Source organism: Pseudochaenichthys georgianus, unplaced genomic scaffold, assembly GCF_902827115.2.
Source record: "Pseudochaenichthys georgianus unplaced genomic scaffold, fPseGeo1.2 scaffold_2337_arrow_ctg1, whole genome shotgun sequence".
Lineage (NCBI taxonomy): Eukaryota > Metazoa > Chordata > Actinopteri > Perciformes > Channichthyidae > Pseudochaenichthys > Pseudochaenichthys georgianus.
Genome location: NW_027262935.1, coordinates 1 through 19,378, shown reverse-complemented (window position 1 = coordinate 19,378; position 19,378 = coordinate 1). Strand labels below are relative to the sequence as shown.

Here is a 19,378-nt window from a genome sequence, read left to right as displayed (position 1 = left end):
GAGAGACTCAGAGAGAGACACTAAAGTCAGGTTTAACTCTGCAAGGAGAGACTCAGTGAGAGACACTAAAGTCAGGTTTAACTCAGCGAGGAGAGACTCAGTGAGAGACACTAAAGTCAGGTTTAACTCTGCAAGGAGAGACTCAGAGAGAGACACTAAAGTCAGGTTTAACTCAGCGAGGAGAGACTCAGTGAGAGACACTAAAGTCAGGTTTAACTCTGCAAGGAGAGACTCAGTGAGAGACACTAAAGTCAGGTTTAACTCAGCAAGGAGAGACTCAGTGAGAGACACTAAAGTCAGGTTTAACTCAGCAAGGAGAGACTCAGTGAGAGACACTAAAGTCAGGTTTAACTCAGCAAGGAGAGACTCAGAGAGAGACACTAAAGTCAGGTTTAAGTTAAACTTAACTCATGTTGTTGTACCTTAAGTCAGATGCACACCTTAACCCCCCCCCCCCCCCGCTCCTCCTCAGACCCCCCCTCGGCACCCCGCTGGCTGGATGTGATGAGCGTCACCCGCAGCAGCGCCGACCTGAAGTGGTCTGTGCCGGAGAGGACGGGCGGCGCCCCCATCACGAACTACGTGGTGGAGAAGAGGGACGCCCGGCGCAAGGGCTGGCAGGCGGTGGACACCACGGTGAAGGAGCTGACGTACACCGTGTCTCCGCTCAACGAGGGCTCGCTCTACGTGTTCCGCGTCGCTGCCGAGAACAGCGTCGGAGTCGGAGAGTTCTGCGAGCTCAAAGACTCCGTCATGGCCAAGGACAACTTCTGTGAGTCCCAGAGAGAGCGGACGAGGTCGCCCGGTCAGGACGGAGGTGATGATAGTAATCTGTATTTTATCGTTGTTCTGCAGCTGCTCCCGGCCCACCCTACGCTCTCAGCGTCTTCGGCATCTCCAAGAGATACGTGGACCTGCAGTGGGAGGCGCCCAAGAACGACGGAGGAAGACCGATCCTCAAGTACGATCCCTTGAACGCGTTTGAACGTCCACGTCTGGAACCTCGAGAAGCCGCTCCAGCAGTAATGACCGTGTCCTCTTCCTGCAGATACTCGCTGGAGAAGAAGGAGAAGCTGGGCACTCGCTGGGTGAAGTGCGGGAAGACGGCGGGTCCGGACTGTAAGTACCGGGTCACGGACGTCATCGAGGGAACGGAGGTCCAGTTCCAGGTCAGCGCGGAGAACGAGGCGGGCACCGGGCACCCCAGCGAGCCCACGGAGATCCTGACCATCGAGGACCCCACCGGTCAGTGCTCCACCTCTGAGGACTGACACCTTACTGTTTACACTAAGAGCCGGGTGGAGAGAGAACTCCTAATATTTATATAAATATTTGTATTCTATTTTATGTTTATTTCAACTTTTATTGAACAGTTTTACTTTAACATCCTTTCTTTTTATAAATATCTTTCTTTTATTGCAACATTTTTAATTCACTTATGTTGTTTTACAAATATTTTTTTATCTTTTATTTATTATTAGTTGTTTGTCATGGAGCCCTGGATCGATTATAATAATGATTACATTCCCCTCCCCCCAGGCATCCCCTCCCCCCCCGTGGAGCTCCACGTCACCGGAGCCAGCCGGGACTTCCTGTCCATCGCCTGGAAGCCCCCCCAGAGGGACGGCGGCTGCCCCGTCAGAGGGTACCACGTGGAGATGTGTGCTGCCGGCACAGAGAAGTGGATGAGAGTCAACTCCCGCCCCGTGAAGGAGCTGAAGTTCCGCGTGGCGGCGGAGGAGGGCGTGGTTCCCGAGAAGGAGTACATCCTGAGGGTCCGAGCCATCAACTCCGTGGGCGTCAGCGAGCCCTCCGACCTCTCCGAGAACGTGTTCGCCAAAGAGTCCGACTGTAAGCGGCAGATTAGCATTTGTGTTTTACTTGTATGTCTGCGCCATGACGTCAAGTCAAATCCCTCCTACGTCGATCCACCCGGTTCTGACCAGGGCCGTCTCTCTGAGCGCATACAAGTACACAGATCTCAAGTAGAAGTAGAAGTACTCAGGTCTTGTTCTTGAGTAAAAGTACTCAGATCTTGTAGTTGAGTAAAAGTAGAAGTACTCAGGTCTAGTACTTGAGTAAAAGTAGAAGTACTCAGATCTTGTACTTGAGTAAAAGTAGAAGTACTCAGATCTTGTATTTGAGTAAAAGTAGAAGTACTCAGATCTTGTATTTGAGTAAAAGTAGAAGTACTCAGATCTTGTATTTGAGTAAAAGTAGAAGTACTCAGATCTTGTATTTGAGTAAAAGTAGAAGTACTCAGATCTTGTACTTGAGTAAAAGTAGAAGTACTCAGATCTTGTTCTTGAGTAAAAGTAGAAGTATTCAGATCTGGTACTTGAGTAGAAATAGAAGTACTCAGATCTTGTAGTTGAGTAAAAGTAGAAGTACTCAGGTCTAGTACTTGAGTAAAAGTAGAAGTACTCAGATCTTGTACTTGAGTAAAAGTAGAAGTACTCAGATCTTGTAATTGAGTAAAAGTAGAAGTACTCAGGTCTTGTACTTGAGTAAAAGTAGAAGTACTCAGATCTTGTAGTTGAGTAAAAGTAGAAGTACTCAGGTCTAGTACTTGAGTAAAAGTAGAAGTACTCAGATATTGTACTTGAGTAAAAGTAGAAGTACTCAGATCTTGTTCTTGAGTAAAAGTAGAAGTATTCAGATCTGGTACTTGAGTAGAAATAGAAGTACTCAGATCTTGTACTTGAGTAAAAGTAGAAGTACTCAGATCTTGTACTTGAGTGAAAGTAGAAGTACCAGAGTGTAGGAATACTCTGTTTCAGTAAAAGTACTGCATTCAAAATGTCCCTCAAGTGAAAGTAGAAAGTATTCTCATCTAAATATAGTGAAAGACAGTGAAAGTAGTCGTCGTGCAGATCGGTCCATTTCAGAATAATATATCTGATATGTTTTATAATGATTGATCATGAAAGTGTTCTCAGAGCTGGTGAAGGTGCAGCTAGTCTGAAGTACTTTGTAGACTGCAGGGTAGCTGGTGAAGGTGCAGCTAGTCTGAAGTACTTTGTAGACTGCAGGGTAGCTGGTGGAGGTGCAGCTAGTCTGAAGTACTTTGTAGACTGCAGGGTAGCTGGTGAAGGTGCAGCTAGTCTGAAGTACTTTGTAGACTGCAGGGTAGCTGGTGGAGGTGCAGCTAGTCTGAAGTACTTTGTAGACTGCAGGGTAGCTGGTGGAGGTGCAGCTAGTCTGAAGTACTTTGTAGACTGCAGGGTAGCTGGTGGAGGTGCAGCTAGTCTGAAGTACTTTGTAGACTGCAGGGTAGCTGGTGAAGGTGCAGCTAGTCTGAAGTACTTTGTAGACTGCAGGGTAGCTGGTGGATTCACTCCAGGTGGAACTGAAGTCTGATTCAACACTTGATTATATTATATTATGTGATGTTGTGTTTGTGCAGGTAACCCCCAGCTGGAGTTCCAGACTCTGGACCTGGTTGTCGTGGAGACGGAGAAGCTTCACATCCCCGTTCCCTTCAGAGCCGTGCCCTCGCCCAGGATCACCTGGCACAAAGACGGCAAGGAGCTGAAGGCCGACGAGCGCCTGGGATTCAGGTCTGACTCAAACCTCCTCTTTTTGAAATAGCAGAACATCTGAGGTGTTCTGCTAAATGTACCACTTTGTTCGCAGGTTTTATTTACGTATTTGTACGTGTTAAGTAGTAAACAGTTTGAGGTGGAGGTGTGTGTGCAGCAGTGGCTGACGGGAGAGTGTGTGTGTGTGTTCAACAGGAAGGAGTATGTCTCCTGTCACCTGGAGGTGGACAGCAGTCTGCACTCTGACGCAGGACAGTACAAAGTGACTCTGGAGAACAAGATGGGAGCCGCCAGCGCCGCCATCAACGTCAAAGTCATCGGTACGCCAACACACCCTCACACACACCCTCACACACTCACACAGATCACACACTCTCTCACACACCTCTGTCTGTGTGTCCTCAGGTCTCCCCGGGCAGTGTAAGCAGATCATTGCTTCTGAAATCACAAAGAACTCCTGCAAAGTGTCCTGGGATCCTCCAAACTACGACGGAGGCAGCCCCATCATCCACTACGTCATGCAGGTCGGACACAGAACACACTTTATTTATATATATTAGTATTTTAATTAGTGAAGTCATGTGACCGTGCTGTAGTTCCTTTATAGCCCATCATTAGCCTCCTTTAGCTTAGCGGTGGTGACGTGAAGTCATGTGACCGTGCTGTAGTTCCTTTATAGCCCAACATTAGCCTCCTTTAGCTTAGCGGTGGTGACGTGAAGTCATGTGACCGTGCTGTAGTTCCTTTATAGCCCAACATTAGCCTCCTTTAGCTTAGCGGTGGTGACGTGAAGTCATGTGACCGTGCTGTAGTTCCTCTATAGCCCAACATTAGCCTCCTTTAGCTTAGCGGTGGTGACGTGAAGTCATGTGACCGTGCTGTAGTTCCTTTATAGCCCAACATTAGCTCTTTAGCTTAGCGGTGGTGACGTGAAGTCATGTGACCGTGCTGTAGTTCCTTTATAGCCCAACATTAGCCACCTTTAGCTTAGCGGTGGTGACGTGAAGTCATGTGACCGTGCTGTAGTTCCTTTATAGCCCAACATTAGCCTCCTTTAGCTTAGCGGTGGTGACGTGAAGTCATGTGACCGTGCTGTAGTTCCTTTATAGCCCAACATTAGCCTCCTTTAGCTTAGCGGTGGTGACGTGAAGTCATGTGACCGTGCTGTAGTTCCTTTATAGCCCAACATTAGCCTCCTTTAGCTTAGCGGTGGTGACGTGAAGTCATGTGACCGTGCTGTAGTTCCTTTATAGCCCAACATTAGCCACCTTTAGCTTAGCGGTGGTGACGTGAAGTCATGTGACCGCGATGTAGTTTCTTTATAGCCCAACATTAGCCTCCTTTAGCTTAGCGGTGGTGACGTGAAGTCATGTGACCGTGCTGTAGTTCCTTTATAGCCCAACATTAGCCTCCTTTAGCTTAGCGGTGGGGACGTGAAGTCATGTGACCGTGCTGTAGTTCCTCTATAGCCCATCATTAGCCTCCTTTAGCTTAGCGGTGGTGACGTGAAGTCATGTGACCGTGCTGTAGTTCCTTTATAGCCCAACATTAGCCTCCTTTAGCTTAGCGGTGGTGACGTGAAGTCATGTGACCGTGCTGTAGTTCCTTTATAGCCCATCATTAGCCTCCTTTAGCTTAGCGGTGGTGACGTGAAGTCATGTGACCGTGCTGTAGTTCCTTTATAGCCCAACATTAGCCTCCTTTAGCTTAGCGGTGGTGACGTGAAGTCATGTGACCGTGCTGTAGTTCCTTTATAGCCCAACATTAGCCACCTTTAGCTTAGCGGTGGTGACGTGAAGTCATGTGACCGTGCTGTAGTTCCTTTATAGCCCAACATTAGCCTCCTTTAGCTTAGCGGTGGTGACGTGAAGTCATGTGACCGTGCTGTAGTTCCTTTATGGCCCAACATTAGCCTCCTTTAGCTTAGCGGTGGTGACGTGAAGTCATGTGACCGTGCTGTAGTTCCTTTATAGCCCAACATTAGCCTCCTTTAGCTTAGCGGTGGTGACGTGAAGTCATGTGACCGTGCTGTAGTTCCTTTATGGCCCAACATTAGCCTCCTTTAGCTTAGCGGTGGTGACGTGAAGTCATGTGACCGTGCTGTAGTTCCTTTATAGCCCAACATTAGCCTCCTTTAGCTTAGCGGTGGAGACGTGAAGTCATGTGACCGTGCTGTAGTTCCTTTATGGCCCAACATTAGCCTCCTTTAGCTTAGCGGTGGTGACGTGAAGTCATGTGACCGTGCTGTAGTTCCTTTATAGCCCAACATTAGCCTCCTTTAGCTTAGCGGTGGAGACGTGAAGTCATGTGACCGTGCCTTAAAGTGGTGTTAACACGTGGTATTGTGTGTGTGTGCAGAGGCGTGAGGCCGGCCGCAGGACGTACGTGAACATGATGTCCGGAGAGAACAAGGTGTGCTGGAACGTCAAAGACCTGATCCCCAACGGAGAATACTACTTCCGGGTTCAGGCCGTCAACAAGATCGGGGGCGGAGAGTTCATCGAGCTGCGCAACCCCGTCATCGCTGAGGATCAGAAACGTGAGAGACAATACCTTTACCGTTCTTTGTTATATAACGGGACACTTCAAAACAGCAGCCGATGTAGGATACAACAAATAAATACAGAACAATGACTTTTGAAAAACCTCAAAATGCAAGTTGTAGATATATGGGATCTTCAAATCTTGAAACCTGAACGTATCACTGTAGTTATTTTCCAGTAAATGTACCACTTTTGGAGTTTCAAGGCTTTATTATAATTTGCAGCTGCAGAGCAACATGGATATAGCTCAGAGAACAAATACAACAGATAAAATAGTGCAAGAGAATGTTTTGAGATGTGAAAGTGGGGTAATTGTAACTCTGAACTCTGTCCTCCGTCCAGACGCCCCGGACCCCCCGGTGGACGTGGAGACCCACAACCCGACCTCCAGCACCATCACGCTGACCTGGAAGCCCCCGATGTACGACGGCGGCGCCAAGATCATGGGCTACGTGCTGGAGAAGCAGCTGAAGGGCGAGGAGGCCTGGGGGCGCTGCAACGACTTCCTGGTGCCCGTGCTGTCCTACACCGTGCGGGGGCTGACGGAGGGCAAGAGCTACGCCTTCAGGGTCCGAGCAGAGAACCCAGCGGGGGTCAGCGAGCCGTCCAGAGCGTCGCTGCACGTCAAGATCTCAGACGCCGTCGGTAAGAACCACGTGTCATTAGAAATGCAGTTTCCTGATATCAGTACAGTACATTTTTATAGCGCTTTTGCTCAAACAGTACAAATGCTAACGTTAGCATTCACACATGAGGACAGATGCTTCGCAGACAGTTTGAAGTCACAGGCTCCTCAAGCACGAACCCATCGTTTCCCAGAATACATTTTATTTTTTTTAATAGAATAAATCTGATTTTTGGGAAAAAATGCAACAACTTCAGGAATTAAATGTAAGGATTGCTCCATAAATACAAGTGACGGTTGCGCTAATATAAATATTGCACTTCCCCCTCAGACCCCCCGAAGGTGTTCCTGAGCGGCAGCCTGCAGTCCGGCCTCAGTGTGAAGCGAGGCGGAGAGATCTGCCTGAACGCCAACATCTCCGGATCCCCGTACCCCGAGATCACCTGGTACTGGAACAACCAGGTGATCCGACCCGAGGCGCTGCGCAAGAGACCCGACAAACCACTGAAGAAGAAGGTGGAGAAGAAGGAGGAGGAGAAGAAGGTGAGTAAAGATGCCTTCATCTGTTATCACACATTTATCTATTACTTCTATAAACAGCGTTTCATTTTTGAACCTTGACTCTTGAAGGAGGAAAAGAAGGAGGGAGAGGCTGTGAAGAAGGAAGGAGAGGAGAAGAAGGAAGGAGAGGAGAAGAAAGAGGGAGAGCCTGAGAAGAAGGAAGGAGAAGAGAAGAAGAAGGAGGAAGAGGTGAAGGAGGAAGAGGAGGAGGAGGTGGAGGAGAGCGACTACCCGACCATAAACGAGCGTCTGTCCGTGGATGACCGTCACCGCGGGGTTTCCTCCATCACCATCAGGGACTCTGTGCGCGCAGACCACGGCGTGTACATGGTGAAGGTGGTGAACGACCACGGCAAGGCCTCGGCCAGCTGCGAGGTCAACGTGCTCGGTGAGGAACCGTCTTGTTTCACTTAATGCCGCGAGGCTTTAGAGCCGTGTTACATTGGACGGAGCTCCTTTAGGGACGTGGCCAAACAGGAAGTCAGTTTCTCATGCATGGATTCATTCAAGGGCTTTTCTTTGAGTGTTGATGAACGTGTTTCCATAGAAACACAGACACGTTGACTTGCTTCCCTGATTTAATCCCTGATAGACACGCCCGGGCCTTCGGTGAACTTCCGGTTCGAGGAGGTGAGGAAGAACTCGGTGGTGTGTAAGTGGGATGCTCCTCTGGACGACGGAGGCAGCGAGATCCTGAACTACACCCTGGAGAAGAAGGACAACTCCAAGCTGGAGATCGGCTGGAGCGTGGTCACCTCCACGCTGAGAGGCTGCCGCTACCTGGTGCCCAAGCTCATCGAGAAGAAGGAGTACCTGTTCAGGGTCGTGGCCGAGAACAAGTTCGGGGCGGGGCCGCACTGCGTGTCCAAGCCGCTCATCGCCAAGAACCCCTTTGGTGAGATCAAAACCAAAACGATCTTATTTATTTCCTTTTGGATTTTCTATCGTTTTTTGTTCATTATAAAAGAAATTGTATTTATTTTGATTTAAATTGTATTATTATTTGTTTTAATCCTTTTGACTGAAACCGAACAGAATTTAAAACAAATAGGTTTTTATTCAGTTCTCTTGATGCATGTTATTCATGTAATCGTGTGTCCTTTCCAGAACCTCCCGAGACTCCGGAGAAGCCTGAGATCGATGACATCACCGCTCATAGCATGCTGGTCATCTGGACCCCGCCCAACGACAACGGCAGCCCCATCCTCGGATACTGGGTGGAGCGCCGCGAGATCAACAGCTCGCACTGGGCGCGTGTCAACAGGTGAGGAACCAAAGAGATGCACCTATTTCAAGAGGCAGATCAGACATGTACAAAACATATATAGATGTCTCACTTTCTGAATGCTCCCTCCTCCTGCGGCCCTCAGGGAAATCGTTGCCGACACTGAGCTGAACGTTGAAGGTCTCATCGAAGGAATGACGTACATCTTCAGGGTGGCGGCCGAAAACCAGGCCGGCCCCGGCAAGTTCAGCCTGCCCTCCGAACCCAAGACAGCCCAGGCTCCCATCCGTAAGTAAACTGTCCTGAAACCCTCAGACCGGACAGAATCAATGTTTCTATAACAAATCTCTTTCACTTATTATTATTATATATACATTGTTTGAGGAGTAGCATAAAACACGAGCAATAACTTCAACAGGATACTTCTGTCCAGGTAAATATAGCTGATCTCAGAGGTAACATCTGTGTTGTATCTTTGACGCTATAGTACCTCCTGGACCTCCGACTTGCCGAGTGGCAAATACCACCGACCACTCCATCGACGTGGAGTGGGACGCACCTGCCGATAACGGCGGTGGAGAGATTATGGGATACCACGTGGACAAGGTCAGCTGATGCTTTCACCGACTGCCCTGCACGTTCATATTTGGTGAACCAAAGTTTCTCACTGGGTTGTTTCTGTGGTGCGTTTCAGGCCATGGTTGGTTCTAAGGACTGGTCCAGGTCCACAGAGCGCCTGTGGAAAACCCGGGCCTTCACTGTGTTCGGAGTCCGTGAGGGCGCCAAATACCAGGTCAAGGTCATCGCCTGCAACGCCGCTGGAGAGGGAGCACCAGGTTTCGCAGAGGCCGTGTTTGTCAGGAACCCTGCAGAGAAGCCGGCGATTGAAATGGAACTGTCCATCAAGGCTGGCGTGTTCATCAGGGCCGGAGAGAACCTCCGTCTGCCTGCTACAGTCACTGGTAAGCCTTACCCGTCCATCGAATGGACCATCGAAGACTCCAAACCCGACAAAGACCGCGTGGAGATCCTCACTGAAGGAAACGACAGCATCGTTTCAATCAAGAACGTCCAGAGGAAGGACAGCGGCAAATACCACATCTCCGTTTGCAACCCTAGCGGCATCAAGAATGCTTCGACCAGAGTGGAGGTCATGGGTGAGTGGAATTCCTAGAAGACTATATTCGTTAATTGATGCTTTGAAATGAACACAGAAGACTAATATTGTTTTATCTTTAGATGTCCCCGGACCCGTCACCGACCTGAAGCCAGTTGTAGTCACTCGCAAGATGATCTTCCTGAACTGGGACGACCCAGACGACGACGGAGGCAGCGACCTGATTGGCTTCATCGTGGAGAGGAGAGACATCAAGATGCACACATGGAGGCAGCCCGTTGAAACCGCCTCGTCTAAGTGCGAGTGCGTGGGCATCATGGAGGGACAGGAGTACATGTTCCGCGTCATCGCCAAGAACAAGTTCGGCATGGGCCCGCCCGTAGAGCTGGGACCCATCAAGGCTGTTGACCCACAGGGTGAGTTCTCAGAATCTGTAGACCTTAAGAAAGGACCATCCAGAACCTCAACGACTGCCCTTTGTAGACCTTAAGAAAGGATCATCCAGAACCTCAACGACTGCCCTTTGTAGACCTTAAGAAAGGACCATCCAGAACCTCAACGACTGCCCTTTGTAGACCTTAAGAAAGGACCATCCAGAACCTCAACGACTGCCCTTTGTAGACCTTAAGAAAGGACCATCCAGAACCTCAACGACTGCCCTTTGTAGACCTTAAGAAAGGACCATCCAGAACCTCAACGACTGCCCTTTGTAGACCTTAAGAAAGGACCATCCAGAACCTTAGCGACTGCCCTTTGTAGACCTTAAGAAAGGACCATCCAGAACCTCAGCGACTGCCCTTTGTAGACCTTAAGAAAGGACCATCCAGAACCTTAGCGACTGCCCTTTGTAGACCTTAAGAAAGGACCATCCAGAACCTCAACGACTGCCCTTTGTAGACCTTAAGAAAGGACCATCCAGAACCTTAGCGACTGCCCTTTGTAGACCTTAAGAAAGGACCATCCAGAACCTCAACGACTGCCCTTTGTAGACCTTAAGAAAGGACCATCCAGAACCTCAACGACTGCCCTTTGTAGACCTTAAGAAAGGACCATCCAGAACCTCAACGACTGCCCTTTGTAGACCTTAAGAAAGGACCATCCAGAACCTTAGCGACTGCCCTTTGTAGACCTTAAGAAAGCTCCGACAATACCCTAAAGATGGTCCTTTGTGAATGTTTGGCTCTTGATGGATTCAAGACATTTGGGAAGGCTCATCACAAACCCTTAAACATGTATTTTAGATAACTTAAAAATGGCCCAATTAAAATCTTGAGAGTAGTTGTTTGTCGTCCCTAAGACTGGTCCAACACAAACCCTAAGAATAGTCCTTTGTAGACCTGAAGCTCTTGCCTGATTCAAGCCCTTTTGGAATGTCCATCACAAACCTTTAAAAAGGTATATTAGAGAACTTCAGAGTAGTGTAACAAAACCCCGAATGATAGTCAGTTGAAGATTCTTTGGAAGGTCTATCACAAACCTTCAAAAATGTTTCTTACAGAATTCAAGATTCGTCCATCAAAAACCTCGAGGAATGCCCTTTGTAGACTTTAAGAATGGTCCAACAGATACCTCAAGGATAGTCCTTTGTAGACTTTAAGACTGGTCCAACAGATACCTCAAGGATAGTCCTTTGTAGACTTTAAGACTGGTCCAACAGATACCTCAAGGATGGTCCTTTGTAGACTTTAAGACTGGTCCAACAGATACCTCAAGGATAGTCCTTTGTAGACTTTAAGACTGGTCCAACAGATACCTCAAGGATAGCCCTTTGTAGATCTGAATCACTTTGTGGGAATCACAAGCCTTTAAACCGTTTGATTTAGAAAGCACTGCCCATTTGATCATATGAGCAGACCAACTCTTATTGGTTGATGTGTCGACCTTTCTTAAAACTAACTGTGCATTGTCGGTTCTGCAGGTCCACCTTCATACCCCGAGAAGTTCCACTACACCGAGCGCACCAAGAACTCCGTCACATTTACCTGGAAACCACCTCGTAATGATGGCGGCAGCCCGGTCATCGGCTACTTCATTGAGAAGAAGAGGCAGGACGAGACGGCCTTTGTTCTCCACAATAAAGAGATTTGCCCCAGCATGACCATGACTGTGGAGGGCCTGGAAGAGGACTGGCCTTATGAGTTCAGGATCAAGTGTGCCAACCTAATGGGAGAGAGCGAGCCATCCATTCCTTTGAATGTGGTCATCCAAGACGATGAAGGTGAGGTTTAATGTTTTGATGGTTCTTTAAACCCTCAACCAGTGGCGAGCCGTGACTTTTATACCTAGGCCCTCTGACCTCCGCCCCGTCCCTCGAAAAAAAAAAAAAAAAAAGAGTTATTACGCCACAGTGTATACTTCAGCGGAAACACAACGGCCCGGGGTGCCAAACGCATCAATGACACACACAACAACACCTGTAAATACCCAATGTGTGTTCTTTGAAATTGAAAAGGATGTTGCATTGTGTTTGTTACTTTCGATGCAGTTGTATGTCTTAAGTGTGATTTGGCATGCTTTTATTTTGAAGGCGAGTTTACGCTGTTGACAGGAAGTTGTTGTTCCTATGGAAACAAGAAAAGCTTCACAGCGGGCAGAACTTGTCATAACGTTTGCGATAATAAAGCCCACCCATTTAGAGGGAAGATCTGATTGGTCAATTGTACAGTCATTTGACATCACTCTCTCGTTCAGTTACTATAGCGACCCTCCGTGAATTTACAGCAGGACCACCAATCAGCTGCTGCCTTCACCTGCAGAGACAGCTTCTTTCATTTAACCCTTCACATTCAAATAGAAACTGAACAGGCAGATTCCAAGGATTTATTTCTTTGGAAATGTTATTTTAAATACAATTAAATCAAGTTATTTTGGTAAAACTAATCAAAAATATAACTAAAAATATATTTTAAAAATATATATTAAATGTTTTAATATTATGTTGTAGAATATCTTCGGCCTAGAGGGCCCTGCCGGCTCGCCCCGGCCCTCAACCCTACCTCATATAGTATTGAGGTGTATTGTTAATGGTGCACACGAGAGTTTTGCTAACATGTTTGTTTCCGTCTAGTGTCTCCTGAGGTCCACATGCTGAAGCACTTCAAGGGCGACTCCATCATCGTGAAGAAGGGCGAGCCCATCGAGATACCCGCTAATATCATTGGTCTACCCATCCCTACTATCGAGTGGACCAAGGACGACGTGCCGATCGCTGAATCCACTGAGGCTCAGGTGATCGAGACAGAGGTCACTGGCAGACTCAACGCCAGGACCAAGCTGTCCATCCCAGCGGCCAACAGGAGGGACCGCGGCTGCTTCACCGTGACCGCCTCAAACAACATGGGGTCAGCCCATCACACCATCTCCGTCATGGTGCTGGGTGAGTTCCAACACGCCGATGAAGACTCTATCTAAGGTAGAACAGTAATAATGGATGTCCTAACGTGATATTGTTCTCCTCTCAGACCGACCAGTTGCACCCAGGAATCTAACAGTGTCCAACATCAGGGCCGAGTCCTGCTACCTGCACTGGGACGCACCCCTGGATAACGGCGGCAGCGAGCTGACCAACTACATTGTGGAGAAGAGAGACGTGATGACTGATCAACCGGAGCTGGAAGAGGGGCAGGAAGCACCGCCTGAGCCCCAGTGGGTGGAGGTTAACAGCAGCGTCATCGATAGGAAGTTTGGGGTATGTCCTGAAAGTGACATTACTACTAATACTAGCTATAATAGGGTTGTCAAAGTCATCTAACACCACCTTGTTCACTTGCAGGTGTGGAACCTGGAGACCAACAAGTCGTACTTGTTCCGGGTCAAAGCCCAGAATCGTTACGGTATTTCTGACCCCTGTACAACAGAGGAAGTCATGATCACCGACCCATTCGGCCTCCCTGGCCCTCCAGAGAAACCAACCATCGCCGAATACTCCAAGACTACGATGACCCTGTCATGGGAGCCTCCCAGAGACACCGGTGGCTCCATGATTGTTGGCTACTGGCTGGAGAAAAGAGAGAAGGGCTCTGACTACTGGGCCAAAATCAACAAGATGCCCGTCACCAAGAGGGGCATGAAAGGCTGGGAGTACCAGGTGAGCTGATGATGATTCTGTTCTGTTTCCGAGCCGATTTCTGGTCGGTTCAGGTCCACAGAGTATCTGCTAGCCGTATGAGTCTATAAAACCCCTTTCTGCGTCCCCCAGGTGCTTCGTCTGATCGAAGGAACAGAGTACGAGTTCAGGGTTGCTGCCAGCAATTCTGCAGGAACTGGACCTTTCAGCGCACCGTCCGACTCCGCCTTTGCCGTCGATCCAATCAGTGAGTAACAAAGAGCATTGATTTTACATATCCCACATATCGAACTGAACTTCGGTTCCGAATTGAAGTCCTTTGACCAGATCAGTGTTCTTGAGCTAAACGGTTCCACTGTATCCTGGAAGATTCTGTTTTGACTAACGGTTCTCTCCACTCCAGCTCCTCCAAGCATGCCTGCTGCACCTGAAGTGGTTGATAAGACGAAGCACAGCGTCACCCTTGCCTGGACGCCCCCAGAGAAGGATGGAGGAAGTCCCATCAAGGGCTACATCATCGAGATCCAGGATGAGGGGTCCTCCGGGTGGCAGAGGGTCAACGACGTGGACTCGCTGGTCCCGACCACCGAGTTCACCATGCCCAGCCTCCGCGAGCTGAAGCGCTACTTCTTCAGGGTCATTGCTGTCAACGACATTGGCGAGTCCGACCCCAGCCCCCGCACCGCCGAGGTTCTGGTTCAAGACGTCCAGCGTAAGTCCTAACTCCCCGTCCAGTCATCGCCATCCTTTATCTGTGTGTGCCTCTGATGTTGTTGTGTCGTCACAGTGATGCCTGCCATCAACATCGACATGATGGTGGACGACCTGCTGTACGTCCGCGCTGGAGATGCGTTCAAGATCCCCGCCACCATCAAGGGCCGCCCTGCTCCCAAGGTCACCTGGGAGTTCACCGGCAAAGCCAAGTCCCACAAGAAGAACAAGCTGCACACGCTGCCCGTCGACTCCGAGGTGAGACCTCCGAAGGCTTCCTCGACACAGCCTCCTCTCCAGGCTACACCTGTCGCTCGTGTGTTATGGGTTTCGCCTAATGTCAAACATGTTGTGTATGCAGGTTGAGTCAACAGACACCACGTCCGTCGTGACCGTCCCCGTCAGTCTGAGGACACACTCCGGACGTTACACCATCACCGCCAAGAACAAGTCCGGACAGAAGCACGTGAACGTCAGGGTCAACGTGCTCGGTAGGTCTCCTGAGTGTTAGAGTGTGGGCGTGTCGGAGTCTTTGTTTCGTGGCTCGGAGCTCTGACTGTGTTTCCCCGCTGCAGACGTCCCCGGAGCTCCGAAGGATCTGAGGGTTACCGACATCACCCGGTCCACCATGCGGCTGATCTGGAAACTGCCCGACAGCGATGGAGGAGAGAGGATCAAGAGCTACTTCATCGAGAAGAAGTCTACCGCCGACAAGGCCTGGACCAAGGTGAGCTGCCCAGTCCTTTTAGTTTTAACTTTTCATTTGACTTTCCGTCTTTTTCATAAAACAGTGACTTCAAGCAAAAACATTTTAGAATTTTAGAATTTTGGATATGATTAGCCTAGCTTAGCACAAATACAAACTGGAAGCTAACCTAGCTACATAAAAACAGGACGATGTCTAAGGGAAATATTGCATTCTCATAAACGTCGCTGTCCTGAATTGTATTTTTATTTTCTATTGAGAAGTATGTCGTTTATTTGTTGTAAAAATAAATACCATGACAGGAATGTGCAAACATATAAAGAGATGTAGAAGCATTGTCATATTAGGAATATGCTAATGCTAATGTCTCAAGCTAATGCTAATGTCTTCACGTTGAATCGGAGTCCTTTTGGTCCCTGCTCTGGGATTTACTGACGGACGGTCTGGTTTGTCTCGCAGGTGAACACCGCCTGTGCCAGCCAGGCCTTCGTGGTCCCGGGGCTGCTGGAGGGGCAGGACTACCTGTTCAGGGTCTGCGCCGAGAACAGACTGGGCTTCGGCCCGTTCACCATCACCGCCGACCCCGCGCGGGCCAGCGACCCCATCTGTGAGCAAACACTGCTACTCATGCTAAAGACACATATTTACACATGCAGGGATAACTGGGGAGGACACTGGGAGACACTGGGAGACACTGGGAGACACTGGGGGACACTGGGGGACACTGGGGGACGACTCGTGGACAGAGTCTGTCTTCTGTTCTATTTAATGAAGTGATAAAGTGAGATGGATCTGAAGTGCAGGAACACACACACACACACACACACACACACACACACACACACACACACACACACACACACACACTGAGAGACACACTGAGACAGGTACACACACACACACACACACACACACACACACACACACACACACACTGAGACAGGTACACACACACACACACACACACACACACACACACACACACACACACACACACACACACACACACACACACACACACCGATACAGGCACACACACACACACACTGATACAGGTACACACACACACACACACACACACACACACACACACACACACACACACACACACGCACGCGGTAACAGTAGAAGGCTGTATGTTCAAATGACTCTATGATAATTTGACACGACACTAATCCTCCTCCTCCCCCTTCTCCTCCCCCTCCTCCTCCTCCTCCTCCTCCTCCTCCTCCCCCCCCCCCCTCCTCCTCATCAGACCCCCCCGACCCCCCCACCAAGGTGAAGGTGAACCTGGTGACGAAGAGCACCGTCACCCTGACCTGGGAGGCTCCCAAGAACAATGGCGGCTCCCCGGTGAAGCACTACGTGGTGGAGCGTCTGAGCTGGGACACCAGCGGCAAGGAGAAGGAGACGTGGAAGCAGTGCAACACGAGGGACGTGGAGGAGCTCACCTTCGTGGTGGAGGACCTGAAGGAGGTAGGGTTCCTCTTCCTGACCCGCTCAGCGCCACAGCCCGGTTTCCTGACGGGTCCTCGTCTCCCAGGCTCCCTTTATTTCTCTTAAAATACATGTTAGTGTAGTTTAGTGTGGCTGTTAGCAATTCCTTTATCTCATGCTATAGCATCCTATATTCACATATGAGCCCCACGCCAAGGTTCTGTTGGTACGGTTGGGTTTGTCCGCTGGGCATTACGGTACGTCCACACAGCAGCTTCAGAAGCAGCTTCCACCGCTTCCAACGCTTCTCTGCCCGTTGACTTCGAATGGGGATGACGTCACGTTGCCTCGCTTTTCCCCGAACTGCATTGTGGGGGAGCGAAGCCAAGATTTCCAGGATGTCCAGGATTCAAAATTTGAGCAATGTTCAACTTTTGCAGCTGAGCTGGAAGCGCCAGCCAATCAAACACGTTTATGCAAATCTGACAGTAGAAGCGCTAGCCAATCAAACCGCGTGTAAGCAGGGAGAGAGAGACCGCAGTTCATTCCCTCATATTCCAAACGAGAAGTTACGGGAGCAAATCACCCGGTTCTTTACGACCAGAACTATTAACGGGATACAGACCGGAGGAACCGGCATGGAGGGAGGTGGCAGAGACAGAGGGGGAAACTGGCAGGTTTTCGCCTGTTTGGGGAGTTTATTTATATATATATTATATATATTTATATATATATATATTTATATATATATATATATTGCTCGCATAAAATCCCGGGGTTTTTTGCTTTGTATGTCGGGGGCGGGAGTTTCATGTGATTGGTTGTTGGTCGCGTTGCTCGCAAAAAATCCCCAAGCTGTCAGACACGCCCAGCTCCAAGACTTTCAAGATGTTTGAAAAGCTGCTGTGTGGACGTACCGGTACGGACATGCCTGAGCTTCAGTGGAAGGATGTAGCTTTGACTCGGTGATGCAGGTCAGACCAGGAGCACCCACTGACAACGAGACATCAACTCCGGCTGCTTCAAAAAGACCCACTCTGATACAGAACTCCTGGTCTGGGGTATCGCTCCACGTTCCATTGATGAACTAAGTGAAGTACTGTGATGTGTACATCTTCCCTGAGTCTCACTGTTGACTGTGTTGTTGTTGTTGTTGTTGTTCAGGGAATAGAGTACGAGTTCAGGGTTAAAGCCGTGAACGCAGCCGGACCCAGCAGAGCCTCGGCCACCGCCGGACCCCTGGTCATCAAGGACCAGACATGTGAGTGACAGCTGCTTCAGCCAATCACAGCACTCGGTTTTCTGTGTTTCATTTCTAGTACATGAGATATTGTCCGTGAGCATTTCATGTAAAGTGCATTCATACAGAACAGCCCCGTACTCACCAGGCGTAACGGAGTCCTCCAGATACCAGACCTCCGGCTTTAAATGAGGCTTTTTACTGTAATGATTCTGATCTGAGTACGGTACCTACATGTCCTTCCCGCCCTGTGTCCCTGCAGTCGCCCCCACCATCGAGATGCGCGAGGCGTTGGAAGGCGAGGAGGACTGTGACATCAGCATCGTGGCGAAGGTGAGCGGCTGCCCGTTCCCCTCGCTCGCCTGGAGCAAAGCCAGCGTGGCGAAGCCGGAGGAGAAGGCGGCGGTGACGTACGACCAGCACATGAACAAGCTGGTGACTCAGGACAAGTGCACGCTGCTCATCACGCAGGCCAGCCGGCACGACAGCGCCCTCTACAGCCTGACCGCCACCAACGCTCTGGGAGCCGCCTCCAAGGACCTCAAGCTCTCCGTGTTCGGTGAGCAGCACGTAGCATGTAGCGGTAGCATGTAGCAGTATCATGTAGCGGTAGCATGTAGCGGTAGCATGTAGCGGTAGCATGTAGCGGTAGCATGTAGCGTGTAGCGGTAGCGTGTAGCGGTAGCATGTAGCGGTAGCGTGTAGCAGTAGCATGTAGCGGTAGCATTTAGCAGTAGCATGTAGCGGTAGCATGTAGCGGTAGCATGTAGCAGTAGCATATAGCAGTAGCATATAGCAGTAGCATGTGTTAACATCAGGCTGAGATCATGTCGTTTTAGCTAAACCCTTCAAATTGATACAAATATATATCTATTATTATTTCAAAAAATGTTTTGTGAATAATAATAATTTAAATTATTAATACTCATTTCATTACCTTCTGAGGTAGCTACTTATTTGGTGCTTGCTTGTCCAGTCTTATAACTACATCTTAATAAATCTAATATTTGCCTCCCCCCTCTCCCCAGGCCCCCCCGGCCCCCCCGAGGGTCCCGTCACCTTCACCGAGGTGTTCGCTGAGCGCATCGGGCTCGCCTGGGCGGCTCCGAAAGACGACGGCGGCTCGAAGATCACGAACTACGTGGTGGAGAAGCGCGAGGAGAGCAGGAAGTCCTGGGTCCACGTCTCCAACGACCCCAAGGACTGCGCCTACGTGGTGACCCGCCTGACCGAGGGCCACGAGTACGAGTTCAGGGTCATGGCCCAGAACAAGTTCGGGGTCGGACCCCCGCTGGTCAGCAAGGCCGAGAAGGCCAGGAACCTCTTCAGTGAGTTAACGCTGACATATCTAAACTTCAGATCAGGTTTATCTTCCACTTCGTTATAGTCCTCTTCTCTTGGTGGTTAAATCAAGCGCTCCCTGCCTTCCTTTACAGCGACGAGCGGCTGATATGTTTGATACATCTTACCAACATCTTGAATGTATTTTAAGTACATTTTCAGCATTGGCAGTGCTCTACAATATAGCTGGTTTTTAATCTAACATTTTTTCATATATTATTGGATATAATATATATTTTGAGTAGGTTGTGGAATTGCAACGGT

At 49.4% G+C, this 19,378-nt stretch overlaps 1 protein-coding gene across 1 annotated transcript; it reads left to right on the top strand.

Moving 5' to 3' along the window:
• Positions 1–432: 432 nt before the first annotated feature.
• Positions 433–19,101, top strand: LOC117442033 (titin-like; the record flags this gene model as incomplete). Its single annotated transcript, XM_034078028.2, has 31 exons — positions 433–772; positions 856–961; positions 1,049–1,245; positions 1,540–1,851; positions 3,407–3,560; positions 3,738–3,862; positions 3,948–4,066; positions 5,901–6,081; positions 6,428–6,730; positions 7,042–7,253; positions 7,341–7,659; positions 7,864–8,166; positions 8,379–8,535; positions 8,642–8,784; positions 8,984–9,102; positions 9,191–9,653; positions 9,736–10,029; positions 11,532–11,831; positions 12,681–12,989; positions 13,075–13,301; positions 13,386–13,700; positions 13,812–13,926; positions 14,083–14,391; positions 14,467–14,648; positions 14,752–14,881; positions 14,966–15,117; positions 15,556–15,703; positions 16,352–16,572; positions 17,698–17,794; positions 18,036–18,332; positions 18,802–19,101. Coding segments are annotated over exons 1-31 (6,949 nt in total), but the record flags the coding sequence as incomplete, so codon positions are not given.
• Positions 19,102–19,378: the final 277 nt, after the last annotated feature.